Source organism: Podospora pseudopauciseta, assembly GCF_035222475.1.
Source record: "Podospora pseudopauciseta strain CBS 411.78 chromosome 2 map unlocalized CBS411.78m_2, whole genome shotgun sequence".
Classification (NCBI taxonomy): Eukaryota; Fungi; Ascomycota; class Sordariomycetes; order Sordariales; family Podosporaceae; genus Podospora; species Podospora pseudopauciseta.
Window position 1 is genome coordinate 1,781,158 of NW_026946663.1, and position 17,556 is coordinate 1,798,713.

General features: G+C 52.6%; 5 protein-coding genes across 5 annotated transcripts; 2 read left to right on the forward strand and 3 right to left on the reverse strand.

Moving 5' to 3' along the window:
* Positions 1–851: 851 nt before the first annotated feature.
* QC763_204620 (uncharacterized protein) lies at positions 852–5,871 on the reverse strand. Its single transcript, XM_062909500.1, has 8 exons — positions 5,209–5,871; positions 4,512–5,050; positions 3,781–4,457; positions 3,453–3,723; positions 3,159–3,399; positions 2,693–3,105; positions 1,355–2,638; positions 852–1,289 (listed from the first exon to the last, which is right to left on the reverse strand). Exons 2-8 carry the CDS (start codon positions 4,709–4,711, stop codon positions 989–991), a joined length of 3,387 nt encoding a protein of 1,128 aa, XP_062768292.1. The 5' UTR covers positions 4,712–5,050; positions 5,209–5,871; the 3' UTR covers positions 852–988.
* Positions 5,872–6,230: 359 nt separating this feature from the next.
* Positions 6,231–10,254, reverse strand: GRR1 (SCF ubiquitin ligase complex subunit). The gene is made up of 4 exons (XM_062909501.1): positions 8,807–10,254; positions 8,002–8,730; positions 7,828–7,939; positions 6,231–7,775 (listed from the first exon to the last, which is right to left on the reverse strand). The coding sequence occupies exons 1-4, from the start codon at positions 9,680–9,682 to the stop codon at positions 7,192–7,194; spliced, it is 2,301 nt and encodes a 766-aa protein (XP_062768293.1). The 5' UTR covers positions 9,683–10,254; the 3' UTR covers positions 6,231–7,191.
* Positions 10,255–11,814: 1,560 nt separating this feature from the next.
* Positions 11,815–13,005, forward strand: QC763_204640 (uncharacterized protein; the record flags this gene model as incomplete). The annotated part of the gene is made up of 1 exon (XM_062909502.1): positions 11,815–13,005. The coding sequence occupies one exon, from the start codon at positions 11,815–11,817 to the stop codon at positions 13,003–13,005; it is 1,191 nt and encodes a 396-aa protein (XP_062768294.1).
* Positions 13,006–13,311: 306 nt separating this feature from the next.
* On the reverse strand, positions 13,312–13,777 carry TTR1 (Glutaredoxin; the record flags this gene model as incomplete). Its single annotated transcript, XM_062909503.1, has 2 exons — positions 13,312–13,586; positions 13,675–13,777. 2 exons carry the CDS (start codon positions 13,775–13,777, stop codon positions 13,312–13,314), a joined length of 378 nt encoding a protein of 125 aa, XP_062768295.1.
* A 2,346-nt stretch (positions 13,778–16,123) lies between these two features.
* Positions 16,124–17,215, forward strand: QC763_204660 (uncharacterized protein; the record flags this gene model as incomplete). The annotated part of the gene is made up of 1 exon (XM_062909504.1): positions 16,124–17,215. One exon carries the CDS (start codon positions 16,124–16,126, stop codon positions 17,213–17,215), a length of 1,092 nt encoding a protein of 363 aa, XP_062768296.1.
* Between the last annotated feature and the right edge of the window lie 341 nt (positions 17,216–17,556).

The following is a 17,556-nucleotide window of genomic DNA, read 5'->3' on the forward strand; positions in this document are numbered from 1 at the left end:
CTAGCAGAACCGAGAACAACCCGCGAGGAACTTGTTACGGTAATAGATTCCGCCAATCTATTGACCTGGTCCTGTCTTTACACTATTCTACCAGCTTTAAACAGGGAGATCCGCCCGTGGGTACCTGCTAGCCGTTGCGCCCGTGGTTTCCTTTACTGACTGAATCCCACTAGCTGGGGCCTGGGTACCGAGGAAGTATGGGATAGGGCGTTGCATATTGAGGAGCATATTATCGCTGTCAAGAACTGAGGAGAAGGAAGAGCTTGCTTTCTCCAGTTGGGGAGACTTGAGTGGACCAAGGATGGTCAGGGCAATTGGTATGTACCACACCCTCCTCACTGAAAGTTGTTAGAATTTTGATAAGAACTCTGTTACTAGGCCGGTGACTGAAGATGGTGTTGAAGATAATGCTGCCGCTGTAAGATTCCACTGGCGGGAAACAGGTTTTTGCCTCGTTGCTCGGATCGGTCAACAAGGACACATCGATGGCGTTTATGCCATTTATGATATGGATTGGGATGGTCCTTTCACCGGAGAGGATGGGAGGTATTCTTTTGATAATAGCAATTGGGGTATACCGCCTGGTTTTGAGCACGATAATGAAGATAAGGACGAGGTACGAAGATGAGATCGAGGGTGGGGACGAGGCCAAGGAAGAGAAAAGCAGATCTTTTGCGCCTGGCTTGCAGAAAGAATGGGGAATTTTGGTGGTAGCTACCATGTTTGGTGGGACGAGGTTACATTCTCCCAGTCCAATTCAGCCAGTCTCGGATTTGTGTCGAAAGACATATTGGTCTGTGATGTTGAAGAATGACGGGTGGTCCGGCGATGCAAAGAGCCGCAAATCGTGGTAGAAAACAAAGCCTCGATATTTTATTTCACCACCCACTCTTTCATTCATGTGAAAAAGAAAATTCACTCTTATCAGAATCGGCTACATATGTCCCATCAAAATCCCCTCCCTAGTTCCCCTCGCCGTCATAACATCTCACCAAGCTACCCTCCCCCAAAACCCCCCAGGATACCTCCTCACCATGCACTTCCTCCCCTCATCCAACAACAAAATGCCCAACCCGAAACACATTGGCAAGAACCAATACTCCACCGGCACCTCCGCCGTCCCCAAAACACTCTGCAAACTCGGAATATACAACCAAAAAAACGCCATCACCAACGAAAACAACACCGCCGGAAACAAGTAGTAGTTCCTCGTCTCCTTGTTAAACAACGGCGGATGCTGAAAAATACTCAACCTTCTCGTCCTAACCGCCAACAAATTGAACCATTGCCTATACCCTCTCTCATCAGCCACAAATACCTCATATCACATCAGGGAACAAAAGGGGAAACTTACATCACAACCAACGTCACAAAGTACACCGAACTAGCCACATTCAACCTCGCTACAACCTCCTCTCCCGACATACCCCCCGGCACCCTCCCAAACCCAAACCACAAATTCCCAAACTTGACCCCCTCCCTCTCCAAAAACCAATACGCCATCGCAAAGGCCACCACCGTCTCAATCACACCCACAAACCCATAACTCTGCACAATCAACCTCCAATCGACCAATCTATCCACCCCGACCCGTCTCGGAGGCCGCTTCAAAACATCCGCCTCGGGAGCTTCATACGCCAGCGCGGTAGCAGCCAGACAATCCGTAAAACAGCAAATAATGATCATCAAAAACGAGCTCAAAATCTGCGGCAGCCCAAAAGCGACGTTTGTCATGATGGGCCAGAACTCAGCAAAACTTCCAGCGGGGAGGAGGTACGCGATGGTTTTCTTGAGGTTGTCAAACAGCACCCGACCAAAGCGGACCGCTTCGACCACGCTGGAGAAGGACTCGAGAAGGACCATGTCAGCGGCCTCAATGGCAATGTCGCTCCCGCCGCCGATGGCAATGCCAATGTCTGCTGCGCGGAGGGCGGGGGCGTCGTTAACGCCGTCGCCTGTCATGCCCACGACGTGACCGCGGTCCTGGAGCTCACGGACGATTCGCAGTTTTTGCTCGGGGGTTGTTCGGGCAAAAACGACTTCGTTGTAGGAGACGAGAGCGTCCCATTGGGTGCTGTTGAGGGTGATGAGATCTGGGCCGGTCAGCACGATGGACTTTGAGAGCTCCTCGTCGCCTTCTTCAGACGGAGTGTGATCCTTGTGATTTTTTGTTTCGGTGGGCTCCCGGGACAGAGCGGTGACGTTAGCGACAACGCTGTCTGGGTTGGTGATGATGCCGCACTCTCTAGCGATAGCTTGGGCCGTCAAGGCAAAGTCTCCAGTGACCATAAACATGCGAATGCCAGCCGTACGAAGAGTCTTGACCACCTCTGGGATCTCAGGCCGGGGAGGGTCAACAATAGCGACCAGGCCCACGAGGGTGAGTCCAGATTTGGCTTGCTCCAAAGTCTCTGCCTCAAAGGCAGCCGAGGACGAGGGAGACGACTTAAAGGAGCGCCTGGAGAGTGCTTTGTGGGCCAGAAGCAACACCCGACGCCCTTGTGCAGACCAATCATTCTTGATGCGGTTGAACTTCTCTCTAACTTCAGGATTCAAGGTCATGGCAACGCCCGAACTACCAGTAAAGTTGGTACAACGGTCCATCAATATCTCTGGAGCTCCCTTGATAGTCAAGAGCCTGTCACAAAATGTCAGCGAGTGGGTACTGGGAGGTTGTGATAGGAAAACTTACATATCGCCAGGCTCAAAGACAGACGCCGTTCCAGTTGGCAAAGCCAAGCTCAGCCCATCAGGATGGGTGTATCCCAGAACGCGAATCATGAACTTGTTCTTGCTGTTGAAGGCGAGGTTGAACTTCGTAGCCCAGCAGCGCTTGAGCTCAGACACAGGACCCAAGCCTTCTGCAAACCGCAGAATGGCTTGGTCAGTAGCGTCACCGTGAATCTTTCTTTCGCTAGCGGGCAGGTTCCTCGTGGCAGCGTCAAACTCTCCAGCGTTGCAAAGCCCAGCAACGCTGCGCAGCTGGTCAATGGAGTTGCTCGCCATGTCACCGTTGGTAAGTCGCTCGGCGATGGCAACATCGAGGATGCCATCCACAGTCATTTCCTTGCCACCAAGGGCACAGTCTGTGACCACCATTTTGTTCTGCAGATGTTGGGTAAGTACGATTGCGCCGAAATGATGAGGACGCAACTTACTTCTGTCAGTGTCCCAGTCTTGTCCGAACAAATGACAGACACAGACCCAAGCGTCTCAACAGTCTTCAACGACTTGCACAAGACCTTGTTCTTCCGCATCATATTCGCACTGATCGTCAGACTGGCCGTCAACGCTACTGGCAAGCCTTCAGGAATGAAAGCCACAGCAACCGACACACAAGCAACGATTAGATTAGGGACACTGATCCAGTCTGGATACGTAGTCCTCAGCCAGGCGGCCCTATCAAACAGTGTCAGTGCGCCGTCAAGTGAACAAGCCATGTAGGTTCGTACCAAATAACAACAACCGCAATGATCATAACCACCATGATGGAACAAATGACATAGACAAAGTTGAGAACCTCCCTCTCAAGAGGCGTCATCCCCTTCTTAGGCTCATTGGTCAACTTGGCAATCCGTCCAAACACCGTCTTGTTGCCAGTTGCGACAACAACTCCAGTGCAAGTACCAAACGAGCAATGGGTGCCCTGCAAACCAATGTTCTTGGTCTCGAGGTAGTTCTCATCCGTAGCATCAACAGTGGCAGCAAGAGGGACCGATTCACCTTCAAAGCAACGATCAGCAACACCTCACACTCCTCTCGCCAAGTTGGCAGACTCACCAGTAAGGATCGACCGATCAAACTTAGCATCACTCGACACCTGCACAAACCTCACATCCGCCGGCAACTTATTCCCCGCCTTGACCAGCAACACATCTCCAGGAACAATATCAGCAGCCATGGCCGAAACCTGAACGCCTTCCCGAATCAAAAGACACTCCTCAGGAATCATATTCTTGATGGAAGCCATGACCCGAGACGACGACCAGTCCTGCCACATGTTGAAGGCGGCCTGAATGAAGAACACAGCAAGCAAGACGATAGCCAAGGCCAAGTTGGCCTGGGCCGGGGGTTGTCCCAGGGGCTTCCAAGCAACGAAGACGAGGATGGAGCCGACGAGGAGGACAGAACCGAAGCCCTTAAAGAAGTAGCCCATGATTTGTTGGAAGTGGTGGGTCTCCGGGGGAGAGGGCGTGTTTTTGCCATATTCAGTGACGCGGCGCTTGATTTGGTCTTGAGAGAGGCCTTGGTCGAGGGAGGTGGTCCAGCGATTGACAACGTCAGCAACGGGAAGGGTGTGCCATTCGAGGTCGGCAAGGCCTGTCATCATCAGACATATCGTCAGCCTTCCCGAACCGCAAATGTGACCAAGAGAAAACAAAGTACCTGTCGCAGAAGCCTTTGAGACCTTGTTGGCCACTTCAGCCTTGCGGTTGTAATCATCAATGTCGATGGAGCTGGTCAAGCGTGTTAGTACACGTTGATGACACACAAGCCTGCTGGAGACTTACACAGTCCGGTACTGAATAGGCAGCGCCGCAGAGGGATCCATACCACCACCGGTATTCGAACGAACACTCCGAATTGACATGGAACCATGAGAGCGAGTACGCTCAAGCCCAGGACCTTGAACCGGTCGGCTCGCAGACCGACCGGCCTCAACGTCGTTATCCTGCCATCGAATGCGAGATTTGTCTCCTCGTTTACCCATTACGAGTCAATCGGGGATAATATGGGTAAGACTGGTGTTACAAGATAGAGTCAAGACAGTGCAGAGGGAGGAAGGAACAGGTAGGAGAAGTGAGACTGATAACACCCGACTGGACAAAGGGCGTACCAGCTTCTTATGAGAACCACTCCGAGGAGGCACTGCCCAAGTACGTACAGTACCTCCCCCTCCCACGCCGCGGCCCTTCAATTGTGCCACTGCTGGTCCTGGAGATTATTCCTCGATAGAGGCAAGCCCTCTCCCGGGATATCACAGCAAGGGCACATGCTCTGCCGCGGCATTCAACGCACCAATCTCAAAATAGCCATGACAATGAGTGCTCTTTCAAGGACTGGTCAGTATGCATCTCGTTGGAGACTGAAACAAGATAGATGACTGCGCCAAAGGAATCCCACCAACCTCATTAGCTACCTACACCGCGGCGTCAATGATCCGGACGTAGCACTTGAGTTCTGAAGTAGACAGGGAGGGATCCATACCAGAGAAATACGTAACACGAAACACCACAAAACCCCTCAACCCCATTCCGAATCCCATGATGCGTGAAATGCATTGCCACGGCGATGAAAGTCGGTCGAGACCACCGCCTCTCGCATTTGGGAGGAAGGTGTGACGAAGCACCTAGCACTTGCCTCAAGCTTTCGCGATGCCGGAAGGAGCGATACTCCTCGTGTCGGGTGGAAAGAGCTACCACCCAACCAACCAAGGTAATATGTACCCCAAGTCCCCTACCTAAGTACCTTGCCTCAGTATCCCCCTAACCACCACCAGAAAATCACTCATACCCATCCAGCTCAGCACCCATCCCAGCCCTGATATCAGGAACCTCCCCTCACTGTCGAATTAAGCTTTTCCACCGGCACCCGGAAGGCGGAAAAAACAACCCGAGTTGTCCACCGCTCATTGAATGCAAGGAGCTTGGGCCAACATCCCCTTTTAGCTTGCTTCTCTCCTGTCGTAGCTTCCAACACAGCCCCCCTTTCCCTTTTCCCACCGACACCCACAAAGGAGACCGGTTCACCCCATGTAGTCAAACGAATCTAGAACCTCTCTCTCCACATGGTTGCCATCGGCTGTGAGGTGGGTGCCCTTGCCGCTCGGAAGAGGGGCTAGCTACAAGCTGGTATAGCTCCAGTCAGACGGGCAAGCACTGCCACCCTCACTAACACTGAGGGAGAAAAAGAGACAAAGCACTTTTGGATAAAATATTACCATGTCGTGTCGTGCCACAACGGGATTTCTCCATGAGGCATCCCTAACGCTGCCATCAAGTGAGCCAAGACACCATAAGAACGGGGAGGCCTCCCGGGGAAATCTATTAGGTTTGTATGGGGCTGGGAATCGACATGGCCAACGAGTGTCAACTCGTATATAACACAGACAGCAAGCCGCCCTCAGACAAAGGTGGTCAACCCAATCTCATCACTCTGCACTTAACTACCTACGCAATAAAAATTTGTGTGAATATTGTCATTCCAACACCCCCCTTTCTAGGGTGTTGACACACTGTCTTGGCACCACCAGCAAATCCCCTCAGCAACCAACCATCCAACCAACGAACCAACCACCTGTCAATCACAATCACGCTCCCCCATACAAAAAAAGTATTCCAACAAGTCAATTCTTCAAAGCTGCCTAGCTTACATCTATGTTGTGTGTGTGGTGGACTGTTTCCATTGCTCTTGACTGTCCCCAATCCCACCTGATGGCCCAGTAGTAGGAAATACCCTCGTGACGCCGAGAAGCGCAAAATGAGCGAGAAAAAAATAAAAACAAAAAGAAAAAATATATGTCCATAGGATATACCTTCCATCCCAAGACCGCATCACCCAACACAGCGCGTATGTTTTCCCTGCCACTGATCATCAATTTGCGACAAGAATGGTGGCGCCCTCGATTCCGTGATCCGACAAAGATGCAATATAACCCCCCCTCCCCGTCCCAAGAGGCCAATGTTGTTGACCACCCCCAAACAGTAAGAAATAAAAGCAAAAAAAAAATCACTGTGTATAATCCCCCAACGTTCTTTGCCCATCCTCCAAACACGCCTAACCCGCAAAAGCCGTGACTTCGTGAGTCCTGTATAGGGAGCTTTCACGGGAACAAAAAAGGCAAATGATTAGGCCGTAGGTAAAGCTACGTTCCAATAGTAAAACGGCCATAACAGCAGACCAAAACCACTGTGCTGGGTATCAATGTCGCATTTCTGCTCCGAAACCTTGCCGAAAAGGCGATGATGTGAAGTACTTCTGATCTCTGCGGGACAGAGTTCAACCCTAACCAAAAGGCAGCTTTCAAGCCACCGCAATTCTCCTTCGCTTAGACGGCGTCAACGCAATGGCCCGTACGCTGCGACTTCGGCGTAGCGTGATTGCTTCAGAAGTCCCGCGGTCGTCCCGTGGCGTGTCTCCTGCAGAAGAGCTGCGAACACGGTGTGGTGTGCTTCCTCCAGACAAGGTCTCCTAAGCCGAATCTTGAGGGTTACCAGGTCCGTCGCGGTCCATTCTCGCTGGCGGATTAACTACGGTCGGGCCCATAACTTGGTTAGGAGAGCTAGTGGATGGCGAGGGACTCGGTCCAGCAACTTGAGCTTGCTGAGCAGACAATGTCACAACGTCGTGGTCTATTGATAGGCCGTGGTGAAGAGTTGGAGGATGTTGGGGTGCCATGTGACCGTTTTGTAACGGAACCGACTGGGGTAGGTAAGGCGGGTGGCCCCCTACATAGTTAAAAGGATGAAGTGTTGGAGCGAGCGGCGGGGGAGGCGGTGGTTGTTGATGGGTTGGGTTAGGTGGAGCAGCATCGGCCATATCATCATCCTCCGGGTCGTCGTCCACGACATCGACCTCCGTCTCGTCGGCATCGCCATTGTTGGCCTGAATGACCTCGCCGGTTGGAGTGTCTCGGCCAGCCCCGTTAACACCGCCGGCTGATTCTCCAAGTCCAAGGTCGGCAAATGTCTGTTCCTGGTTCAGATATTTGCGGAGGTTGACAACGCCTTGACCTGAGAACACGCAAAAGACATCGCGTTGGTGTTGGGTAAACCCTATAATAACCGTGTTAGCCACCGATGTGCATTGATAGAGCGAAAAGCTTACCTTGAGGAGGCTCACGAGAAAATACCTCCAAGTCATCTCTCAAGAAGGCAGCCACGCCTGTGAGACTGAGATGGGTGAGTCGCGGACAGCACTTAAGCAGCCGCAAGATTCCCTACGCATCTTAGTCAGCAAAATCCAGACCTGCAACGGCGAAAAAAGCTGTAAAATTAATACCTTCAAAGTAAGATTTGTGCAGTAGCTCAGATGAACGCGTTCCAAGCTGCTGTGGCTCATGCTGACATACTCGTTGGGGATGACATTTCCATGCGCGTCCTTTCGTAAGCGTGCTCGCCTGTTGGCATTCGCAAGAGCGATAACACTTGCATCTGTGATCTGGGCACATTTGACGAGACCAATTCTCTTCAACTTGGGCAAGGTGGCCAGCTTCATCACCGAGTCGTCCGTCAGGTGGGTGCAGCAACCAAGATCAATATAGCGAATGCGATTGCACTCGGCAACAAGCTTCTTAACGGCCTCGTCCGTGATCTGGTGGCAATGGCCCAAATGGAGGAAATGCAGGTTCTTCCCCAGACCAGCAATGGCATACAGAGCTTCGTCTGTGAGCTGGCGGCACTTGGCAAAGACCAGGTTCCGGAGTCGAGGCGCGACTTCAATAATCTTTTGCACGGCCCGATCCGTCAATTTGTCACAAGATGTCAGATCCAGGATGCGCAGGTTCTCAAACGTCCTGTTCGGCAATGATAAGAAAGCATTGTCGTCAATCATCTCGCAGTTGGCCAGTCGAAGTTCACGGAGAGCCTGTCCCTTCTCAATAAGTGCTGTAACAGGCTCGTTGCCAATCAACTTGCATTGGTGGAGATCAATCTCGAGAATGTTGGGACAGTGCTCGGCAAAGGCAAGGACGGCTTGGTTGGTCAGTTGTTGGCAGTCATTCAATTTGAGCTATGAGACGACCAGTTAGCATATCTAGACACAGAGTACAATATGAAAGCAAATACGTCGAGGCTTGCAAACTCACCCTCTTCAAAAACCTGCAGTTCTCGGCAAGAGTAATCATGCTCTCTGGAGAGACCTTGTGGCATCCACTGATGTTGAGACCCTGGAGTCGCTTGCAGTACTGGGCAATAGCATAGATCGAAGCCTCCGTAATTTGGCTGTCGTTGGAAACATCAAGTGCCAACAAGTGATCATTGTTAGTGATCAATGGGATGAGGCCAGTGTCGGTGATCTTGCCGCAGTTTGTGAGGGTGAGGCGTTCGACACGGGTGCACGAGGCAAGAGGAACAACACTGCCATCACTGACGGTGTCGTGCAGACACGCAAGGTTGAGGCGCTTGATGAACTCCCTGTAGGGAAAAGCCGGAGCCTCTGTGCTGAGAGTGTTGCAAATCTGAACGTGCTTGTCCCATGTCGTGCACGATGGACGATGCCACAAAATGTCAACCGCATTGCGAGCCCATCTCCTACATGTCAACATGACGTGGAAGACATCAGATAGACTGTTGAGCTTGGCAAAGATGGCGATCAAGATCTCGTTTGGCAGCCGGTTGATGGGCGGAAGGCAGTCCTCATCGTTGACCTGCATGTCCTGGAGATTTGGTACGCCGAGAGAGGACTGTGAATCATTTGCGCCGAGGAAGAAATCGGATTCCTCATTGTCACCGCCGGGCGCTGGCGAGCTGCTGGATGAAGTGGAGCGGGCATCGTCTTGTGCGTCAACGGCAAGGTTGATGAGTTCAGGCTGGGCGGACTGTTGTTGTTGTCGGGTGAGCTGGTCGGGTACTGCTGCTGCTGGCTCGGCGACGGTGCTGCTCGGAGTGTGGTTGGAAATGATTGCGCCTCTGTCGGCGATGATATCGAGGGACGCGCGCTGTCTCATGGTTGCTAAAGTCATTGTCGACTCCCGCGGCGCAAAGGGCGGGTTCGGTGGGAAGTTAAGCAGAGGGAAGGACGGTGACTGTCACTGAGGGGAGGCGACCCGACCGTAAATGTGGAGTGCTTGTTGGTGCGCTGCCAGCCGTCAATTGTCAGCAGGGGGCCCAGGCTGTGATGAGGGGACCCGGCCCAAAATAGCCTTGGTCTGTGGGTCCAATGACGGTCGGAATCTCAAGCGGTTGAGGGCGACAAAGATAGATACCTCCAGCTATCTGTGGGTAATGGAAAAACAAAAAGACCTAGGAGGCAGCGCAACAGGTGTTCGATATTTGAGATGGAGGGTTTGTCTGGGTCGGCAGGAGGAGGTGGTGAGATAATAGGGGGGGGGGCGGTGGTTCTACAGGAAGGTGAGTTTGAATGACAGCGTGGGCGATGACGGTGGCAGGGAAAGATGCCGTGATAGGACACAATAAAGAGGGAAAGGCCTGAAGCCAGTCGCTATTGTGAAATGCCACCCAAGAGTTTTTACCTAAGAAGGTGGGCTTTCTGACAAACTTGACACTTGGGAAGCAAAGTCTGACAAAGATGTAGTGCTTCATGCCTTCTCTATTCCCACTTCCCATTGCTGTCACTTTAGGACTTCCACTCACACATCCAACAGTTGCCCTGCTGCGGACGGGCTGCTCGAGGGAGTGTGTGAACAAGGCAACCTACCTACATGGGGCGCAACCTACCGACCTTAGGGTGGGGTTATTGGCTGCCCAGAGGTCACACTTGTCGGGCACTTGCGGTGGTTTCTTTATTGTTCAAAATCAAACCTCGATTTCCATCTGAAATTCCATGCTACGCCAACTAACTTTGTGATGATTACTAGGAAGCTGATCGATGGCAGTATGGAGCATTCATCAAGCGACAGGTGGTAGTGTCAGTACTAACGTCCCACCTGCAGGCCTGATGCAGTGAATGAAGTACCAGATGCGGCACCTGAGACAACAACCTCAATTCGCCGCCTGTGTGCTTGGGTACCATAGAAAATAGCTGAGGTGGCAGGTCCTGTCCAACTCGTTCCAGTGACCATGCTAGCCACGCCAATGTCGAATAGATCATGGACACGGCTGTGGCAACCCTTCCAGCGGCGTCTCGTGCGTAGAGTCACGGGGAAAGCGGCAGATTCCCAGGAGGGCGTACATCTTGACGAGGGAGCTTCCATGGAAGGAAAGCTGGGCTGCGAATATCGGCAAAATGATAGCAAGTGTTATACGAAGACTCCAGCTGGGCAACCTCCAGCGCCACCACCGGATCTACCTCATCGGGATCTCGGGAGCTAGCCAGTAACCCAATCTCTGGGCCATGGAAGGACGCGATAGCTTTCGGGTAGTCGGGTATCTTAAGGTGGCCAGGCTGTCTGAGATGCCACCTCGATATCGGTTTTCAGAGAGACACTACGCGCGGCCAGTCATTTGGGCCCGCCGCATGGCATTCCCTTCAACTTGAGAAACACAGCACCGCAACATCACAGATTCCCAGCATGCACGTCTATTTGTTCATGACGTGCGCATGGGCGCTTAAGCATTCGGCTGCAGTAACCAGTCAAAGCAAACAGTCAGCATGTCAAGATCCTGGAGATAGTTGGCGCCCCTCGTCCAAATGATGTGGTTTGCTGAGAAACATGGGACGCCACGTGCAATGATATGTGTGACCTCATCCTTCAGCTGCAGGGCAACATCCCATAGGCGGGAAGCTTCCTTCGTAACACAGGGCTAGGCCGCCATGTTGGTCTCAAGTTGGCCGGTGTGTCTGGCCTCTTTGATTCGAACTTGAAGTCGTTTTATTTTGAGATTCAGAAAAGTTGAAGTCAAAGTCCACCTTTTTTTGAGGATCACCACGCTAGAAATGTTCCAATGGGCATAGCGTCGTGATTCTTGAACCAAGACGCCATGGTTCGGCAGACGACCCACTTTGATGACGGGCCCCAGGCACCATGATGTCAAATTGACCCCGGGGACGAACGCCAAGCTCCAAACTCCGAATTGACATCCATCTCCCACAAGGAACATCGAACGGACGACCAGCCGACGAACGACTGCACGCAGGGGAGATCACCACAACAACAATACGGCTGCAACTGTAACAGCATCTTATACACACACAATGCTCCGGCAGCCCCTCCTCTGGCAGGCAGCCCGCACCGCAGCCCGGCCCTCCTCCGCCATCCCCTCCCTCAGACCTCACATCCAGCGCCGAACCCTCCTCTCCAAGCGCTCCTTCCGCCAAACCGGCACCCGCGCCGTCGAGAACCTCAACCTTCGCAACATCGCCCAGTCCTCAGCCGATTACCACCGCAACAAGCAAATCTTCCTCTCCTGCGGTATCGTCGCCGGCATCGTCTCCTTCATCTACGTCTCCTACCGCATTGTCCTCGAGATCAAGAAAAACCCGATACAAGCCGACGCCGACCCATCCAACCCCCTCTCCGACCCCAACGCCCCCAACAGGAAAATAATCGTCCACGATGAAAACGGGAATGAAATCGTGCCCACAGGCCACAGCGTCGTCCCTAGCTTTCCGCGGACAATCTCGTTGCCTTCTTTTACCGGACCGTTAGACGCTACTGAGCCTGTTCAACCTGGGACAATCACCACCGCTGCTGCCCCAGAGACGGAGTATACCCTTGTTGGTCTGGGAACCAGAACAGTCACCTTCATCGGGATTTCCGTCTACGTGGTAGGCTTTTACATCGCAACCGCAGACATTGCAGCTTTGCAATCCGCCCTTGTCAAAAAGGTCAACCCTATTGCTACCACCCTCGTCCCTGGAGAGCGGGATCAGTTGAGGAATGAACTCCTCGACCCAGCCGAAGGCGCCAAGTTATGGGATGAGCTCTTGTCTCACAACATTCCCGCCCGTACCGCCTTCCGCGTCATCCCCGTTCGCGACACTGACTTCCACCACTTGCGAGATGGGTTCGTCAACGCCATCAAGACTCGCGGACCAGAATTATCCGGGAAGGGGGTGGATGATGAGGCGTTTGGGGAGGCGATGAAGCAGTTTAGGGCTGTGTTCAACAGGGGCAAGGTACCAAAGGCCAAGGAGTTGATTCTGGCCAGAGATGACAAGGGCCATCTCAGTATTGCCTTTGATGGGGGCAAGAAGTCTGGTGGCAGGCAGTTGATTGGGGTTGTGCCGGATGAGAGGGTTTCGAGGGCGTTGTGGTTGAACTATCTGGCCGGTAAGCAGGTTGCTAGTGAGCCGGCGAGGAAGAGTATTGTTGAGGGCATCATGGAGTTTGTAGAAAGGCCGGTGGGGACAGTTGCTAGTATGGTCGTGCCGCTCGCTAGGTGAAAATCTTTAATTCAGGTGAGGAAATGGATCTTCTGCCTTTCGCTAGGTAAGACACCGGAGTGGCTTGGCAAAAGATGTTTTGAAGAAAATCAGGCGCGAACTGTATTGATAATAGCCAATGTTTACAAAGATTTCAAAAAATGACAACCAACATGACATCCCATTTTCCAAGCATTGTTATGTTAAGTGCAACGCAAAAAAGAAAGCGTGCTTCGCTTGCTAATATCCCATAATCTTGAATGTTGGTTGAGCCTTTGACCGTGGGTATCCCATCTCTTCCCTTCTGATTCCTCATTCTCTCTCCATTTAGAGAGCACCAGCCTCCTTCAACAACTCCTCAAGCTTCTTGCCGTCCTTGCCCTTGCTGGCCACGGCCTCGAGATCGCTGTTGCCACCAATGTGCTGCTTGTTGATGAAAATGTTTGGCACCGTCCTCTGGCCGGTGATCTTGGCGAGCGCGGCCTGGATGTCGTCGCCGTCGTCCTCCTGGTTGAGCTCGATGGCCTTGTACTTGGCGTTGTAGGAGTCGAGGAGGCGCTTGGTGTTGTTGCAGTAGGGGCAGTAGGACTTGCTAAAGACCACTGTTTTTTTGGGCGCAATACATCCATGGTTAACAATCTATTATCAACGGCAAGGGTTAGGGGCGCATAGAGAGGGGCAACTACGTACTGACAGCATTGTCATCGATCAACTGCTGGGCTTTCTTCTGGGCGGCGTCCATGGTTGCTGGTGAGGTTGCTGAGGAGAAGAATCTGCGAAAGAAGAAGGACATGGAAAGACAAAGTGCGGGGAACTCTCGAGTTAAGAAGAGGTCTTGAAAACAGAGAGAGGGGGGTGTTGGTGGGTTTTTTTTTTTTTTAAAAAAAAAAAAGGCTGAAATGGGATATGCAATCAAGAGAGGCAGCTGTTTTGGAATGGAGGGGACGAACGGTACAAAAAAAGCGGTTGCGACAATGGATTGTAGACTCGCAAACTACTACAGAGTAGGGACTGTAGAATCTCCACATACTACCCTGGGATATTAGATGGCGGGATGATGGAGCGGATCGGACGGATTTGTCAACCTTCCTTGTCTTGAAACTGCTCAGACATTCTGTAGTATGGGGTTGATTGCTCATGATATGGACCTTATGCTATTCCAGCAAATATGCTACGTATCCTAGATAAGAAGTATTTGGAATTGCTGATGGGTTTTGCAGAGAGGCTTTCTTTATTCGACAAGTCTCGCAATTTGAGATCCGTGCTTCCGCTTGGGATTGCGACGAGGGCAGCCCCGATTTCCAATGACGCAAGTGATCTGTGCGTAAGCGATAAGATAAGTCTGTTGAGATCAACCCCACCTTGGGATCTCTCAACGTCAACGATGAAATGGGCACATGAGGACATGTGAAACATCAAGCTGAGAAGTGCCTGCTTGGTTCTGGGAATAGATTCGTTATGGAATTTCTCCGAGCAGCAGCCTGATCACAGCGGGGACGGTAAACAAATATCTCAGTCCTCCCCTCGTGGTATTACTCACACAAAAGCGGATACACACCACTGAGGCTCTGCTCTGTCCGACACAAACCGGGCTAGAAGCCATCATGCGTCGTTCACAGCCTATTTTGCCCACTTCACTTGTTACGCTGACATGAGCCAAGAGCTACTAACAAGACCGCAGCCTATGTAGCCAGTCGTGTCCACGAGTTGAGGCTATTCACGACGTCTGTTTCTCTTACCAAGTGGAACGACGCTGGTGGACTTGGCCTGCATGACCTCACTTTGTTTCTGAGGCATGGTTGTGATTGCCTAATCGATTGCGCCGTTGCGGGAGGCGCAAGCAACCCCACGGGGGGGCAAAACCATCTGGTTGAGCCAACGCAAGTAATATCACGAATGATCGCTGCCGTTGGATATCGTGGTGGACTTTGAACCAGTCGGCAGCCCACAGCGGCTGAGCGGATCAACGATGCCGGCGATCTCCATGAGGCCGTAACTACCTTGAGTGACTAGGATAATCGTCGTCCCCGTGTTGAAGCCGGGACACAAGCCCTCGTGATGATGTGCCCATCCCGTCATTCACCTCCACGATGGAGTCGTCGGGCACCGATGGAGATCGGTTCTGCCGGTTTTGTTGTGAGGCCATCAATGGTTCCAAGAGTTCGCCTTGTGTTTGGGTGTCGACGGCAGCTTGCAGCGGTTGCCTGCGTCGATTCGGTGAATTTCCAGCAGAAACCGCATGTTGTTGGGAGTGGGAGTTCATGACCGATGAACAACACAATGAATGAATTGTTCCCTGACAAGACAGAGTCCCTACGAGCAAATGGCAAGCCCACAGTGGCGCAGAAAGTGGGGTCAAGTGTTCTCGGAGGCGGGGTCAGACCGCCGGGTTCTCCAGAAAATTGGAACAGCGAGCAAGCGAACTCCTGCCTGGGACCCTTGCAGCCTCGAAATGGCCCATCCCATCAGACCCCCGACCAAGGGTTCAAAGCATCGGACGACAGAGAGGACAACACACCTTGTCCCTTTCCATCCGTGATCATCGTGAGAAACGTCCAATTCTGCCAAAACTGGAAGTTTGAAAATTGCCGTGCAAGGACAACGCAACTCTTGTGCCATCCCTTCCAAAGGCGACCATCTCCAGCTGCCCAGCCTCGGTCGCACTCATTGGCCCTGCAATCTTTTCGGCCCCGATTGATGCGTTCTCTAGCTGGAACACATCCATTCGAAGCCATCGTCAACTCCGCGAAGCCCGTCCCTTAGCGTCGTTCCCTCTACTGGTATAACTGACCACGGTCCACCCTCTCGTTCCTGTTTTCCTCTTCTCTTCCCAGCAGGTCGACGGCACATTGTCGTAGGACCACCCTCAGTCGTCAACGTGGCTACCGGTCAAGGAGTATTGGCATCCTCGGGTGCCTTCGCAACCAATCTTGCCAATAATATCACGGCAGTCCTGCAGAAGCTTCCGCCCTCTCTGCAAGCATACCTGGACACCACGGTCGACCACTTGTCTGGTGCCACCGACTTCCTCCAATCAAGCACGGGTCTTTCTCCGACCACCCTCTACACCGCAATCGCTACGGTTGTTCTCCTCGGCGCCATTCCAGCCGTTGCAGCGGGCAACAAGAAGAACGGCATCATGCGTCGCTACGGTTTCTCCAGTCGCCCAAGCCTCTCTCCTTTTAGCTCCAGCCTCGGCCATGGCGGCGTCCCCAACGTCACCGACGAGGACTTCAGCTACATCACCTCGCAGGATCTTCAGGACCAAGGCGTAGACGTCCCTAGCCGTTCCTATGCCCCTCCATCACAGTACTACGACGTCTACTCCTCCTCTGCCCCGTCCCAGGCTTACTTGCGTAACAAGCCTGAAGACGATGTTATGCTGGTCAAGTACCAGGGCATCACCTACCCGGAGCACTTTCCCGCCTACTGCATCGGCGACGGAAAATTGCTTGTCAGCGATGTGCGGGAGCGTGTGCGGATGATCATGGACCTCACAGATCGCCAGGCAAAGCGTGTCAAGCTCTACTACAAGGGACGCCGGCTGAGAGATGCCGACGCTCCTGTAAGGGAATATGGTGTCAAGAACAACAGCGAGGTCCTTATGGTCTTGGATGATTCAGGTCAGGCAAGCAGCGAGGACAGCAACGAGGAGTTGGTTGTTGTCGGCCGCAACAAGTACGAAGGCCAAGTGATCAGGAATGGGCGCGAAAAGAGTCACCGATATGCCCCTTCCTCGCCGAGGACAAGCCGGAGGGATGGCTTCGGGGGACGCAGCCCGCGGGAGACCACATCATCTTTCGGCAGCCTCGACATTCCGGCCGATGATGGCAGAGGCTACAGACGGGCCAAGTCCAGGGTTCGGACCCAGTCTCCCTCGGGATCGGCCCTGTCCACTGCCAGCGCCCCCAACCTTCCTTCTATTTCACCTCCCCCTATGGGCAAGCCTGGCGGTCCTATTCAGCGACTTAACAACCTCGCCCTTCATTTTGAGACGACACTTCTTCCCTTGTGCATCGACTTTATGGCACGGCCACCCCCGGACGCCGGTGAAAGAGAAAAGGAGCACAGGAAGATTTCGGAGACGATTATGCAGCAGGTGATTCTCAAGCTCGACGAGGTCGATACCTCGACAGAAGATGGAGCCAGAGCTAGAAGAAAGGAGTTGGTCAAGTATGTCCAGGACATCTTAAAGCTCGTTGATGATGTCAAGGCGAAGGGAAGGGTATAACATTCGGCCTCCTTCGTCAAGTTATAGGAGTGCCTTGACATAGTTTGAGGGATTTTCCCCGCACGTTTGGTAGCCAGGATACTGGCTTTTTATTTTTATTTTTTTTACTGGTTTTAATGGGTTAGCATCGTCCTTTCATATTCACTTAGCATCGGACGTGCGGTAGCGGAAACATTGATACGCCAGGCCGTGTATTCAGGAGGAATAAGGCCATGGATTTTGGAAGCGTCTGAAATTACCGTGGTCATATCGGGCTACACAACAAGAAGGGAATTTGCTTCTCATCTTTTGCCATCAAAGGGGGAAATGCCATGGTTGGCATCATGGATCGCGGGCATGAG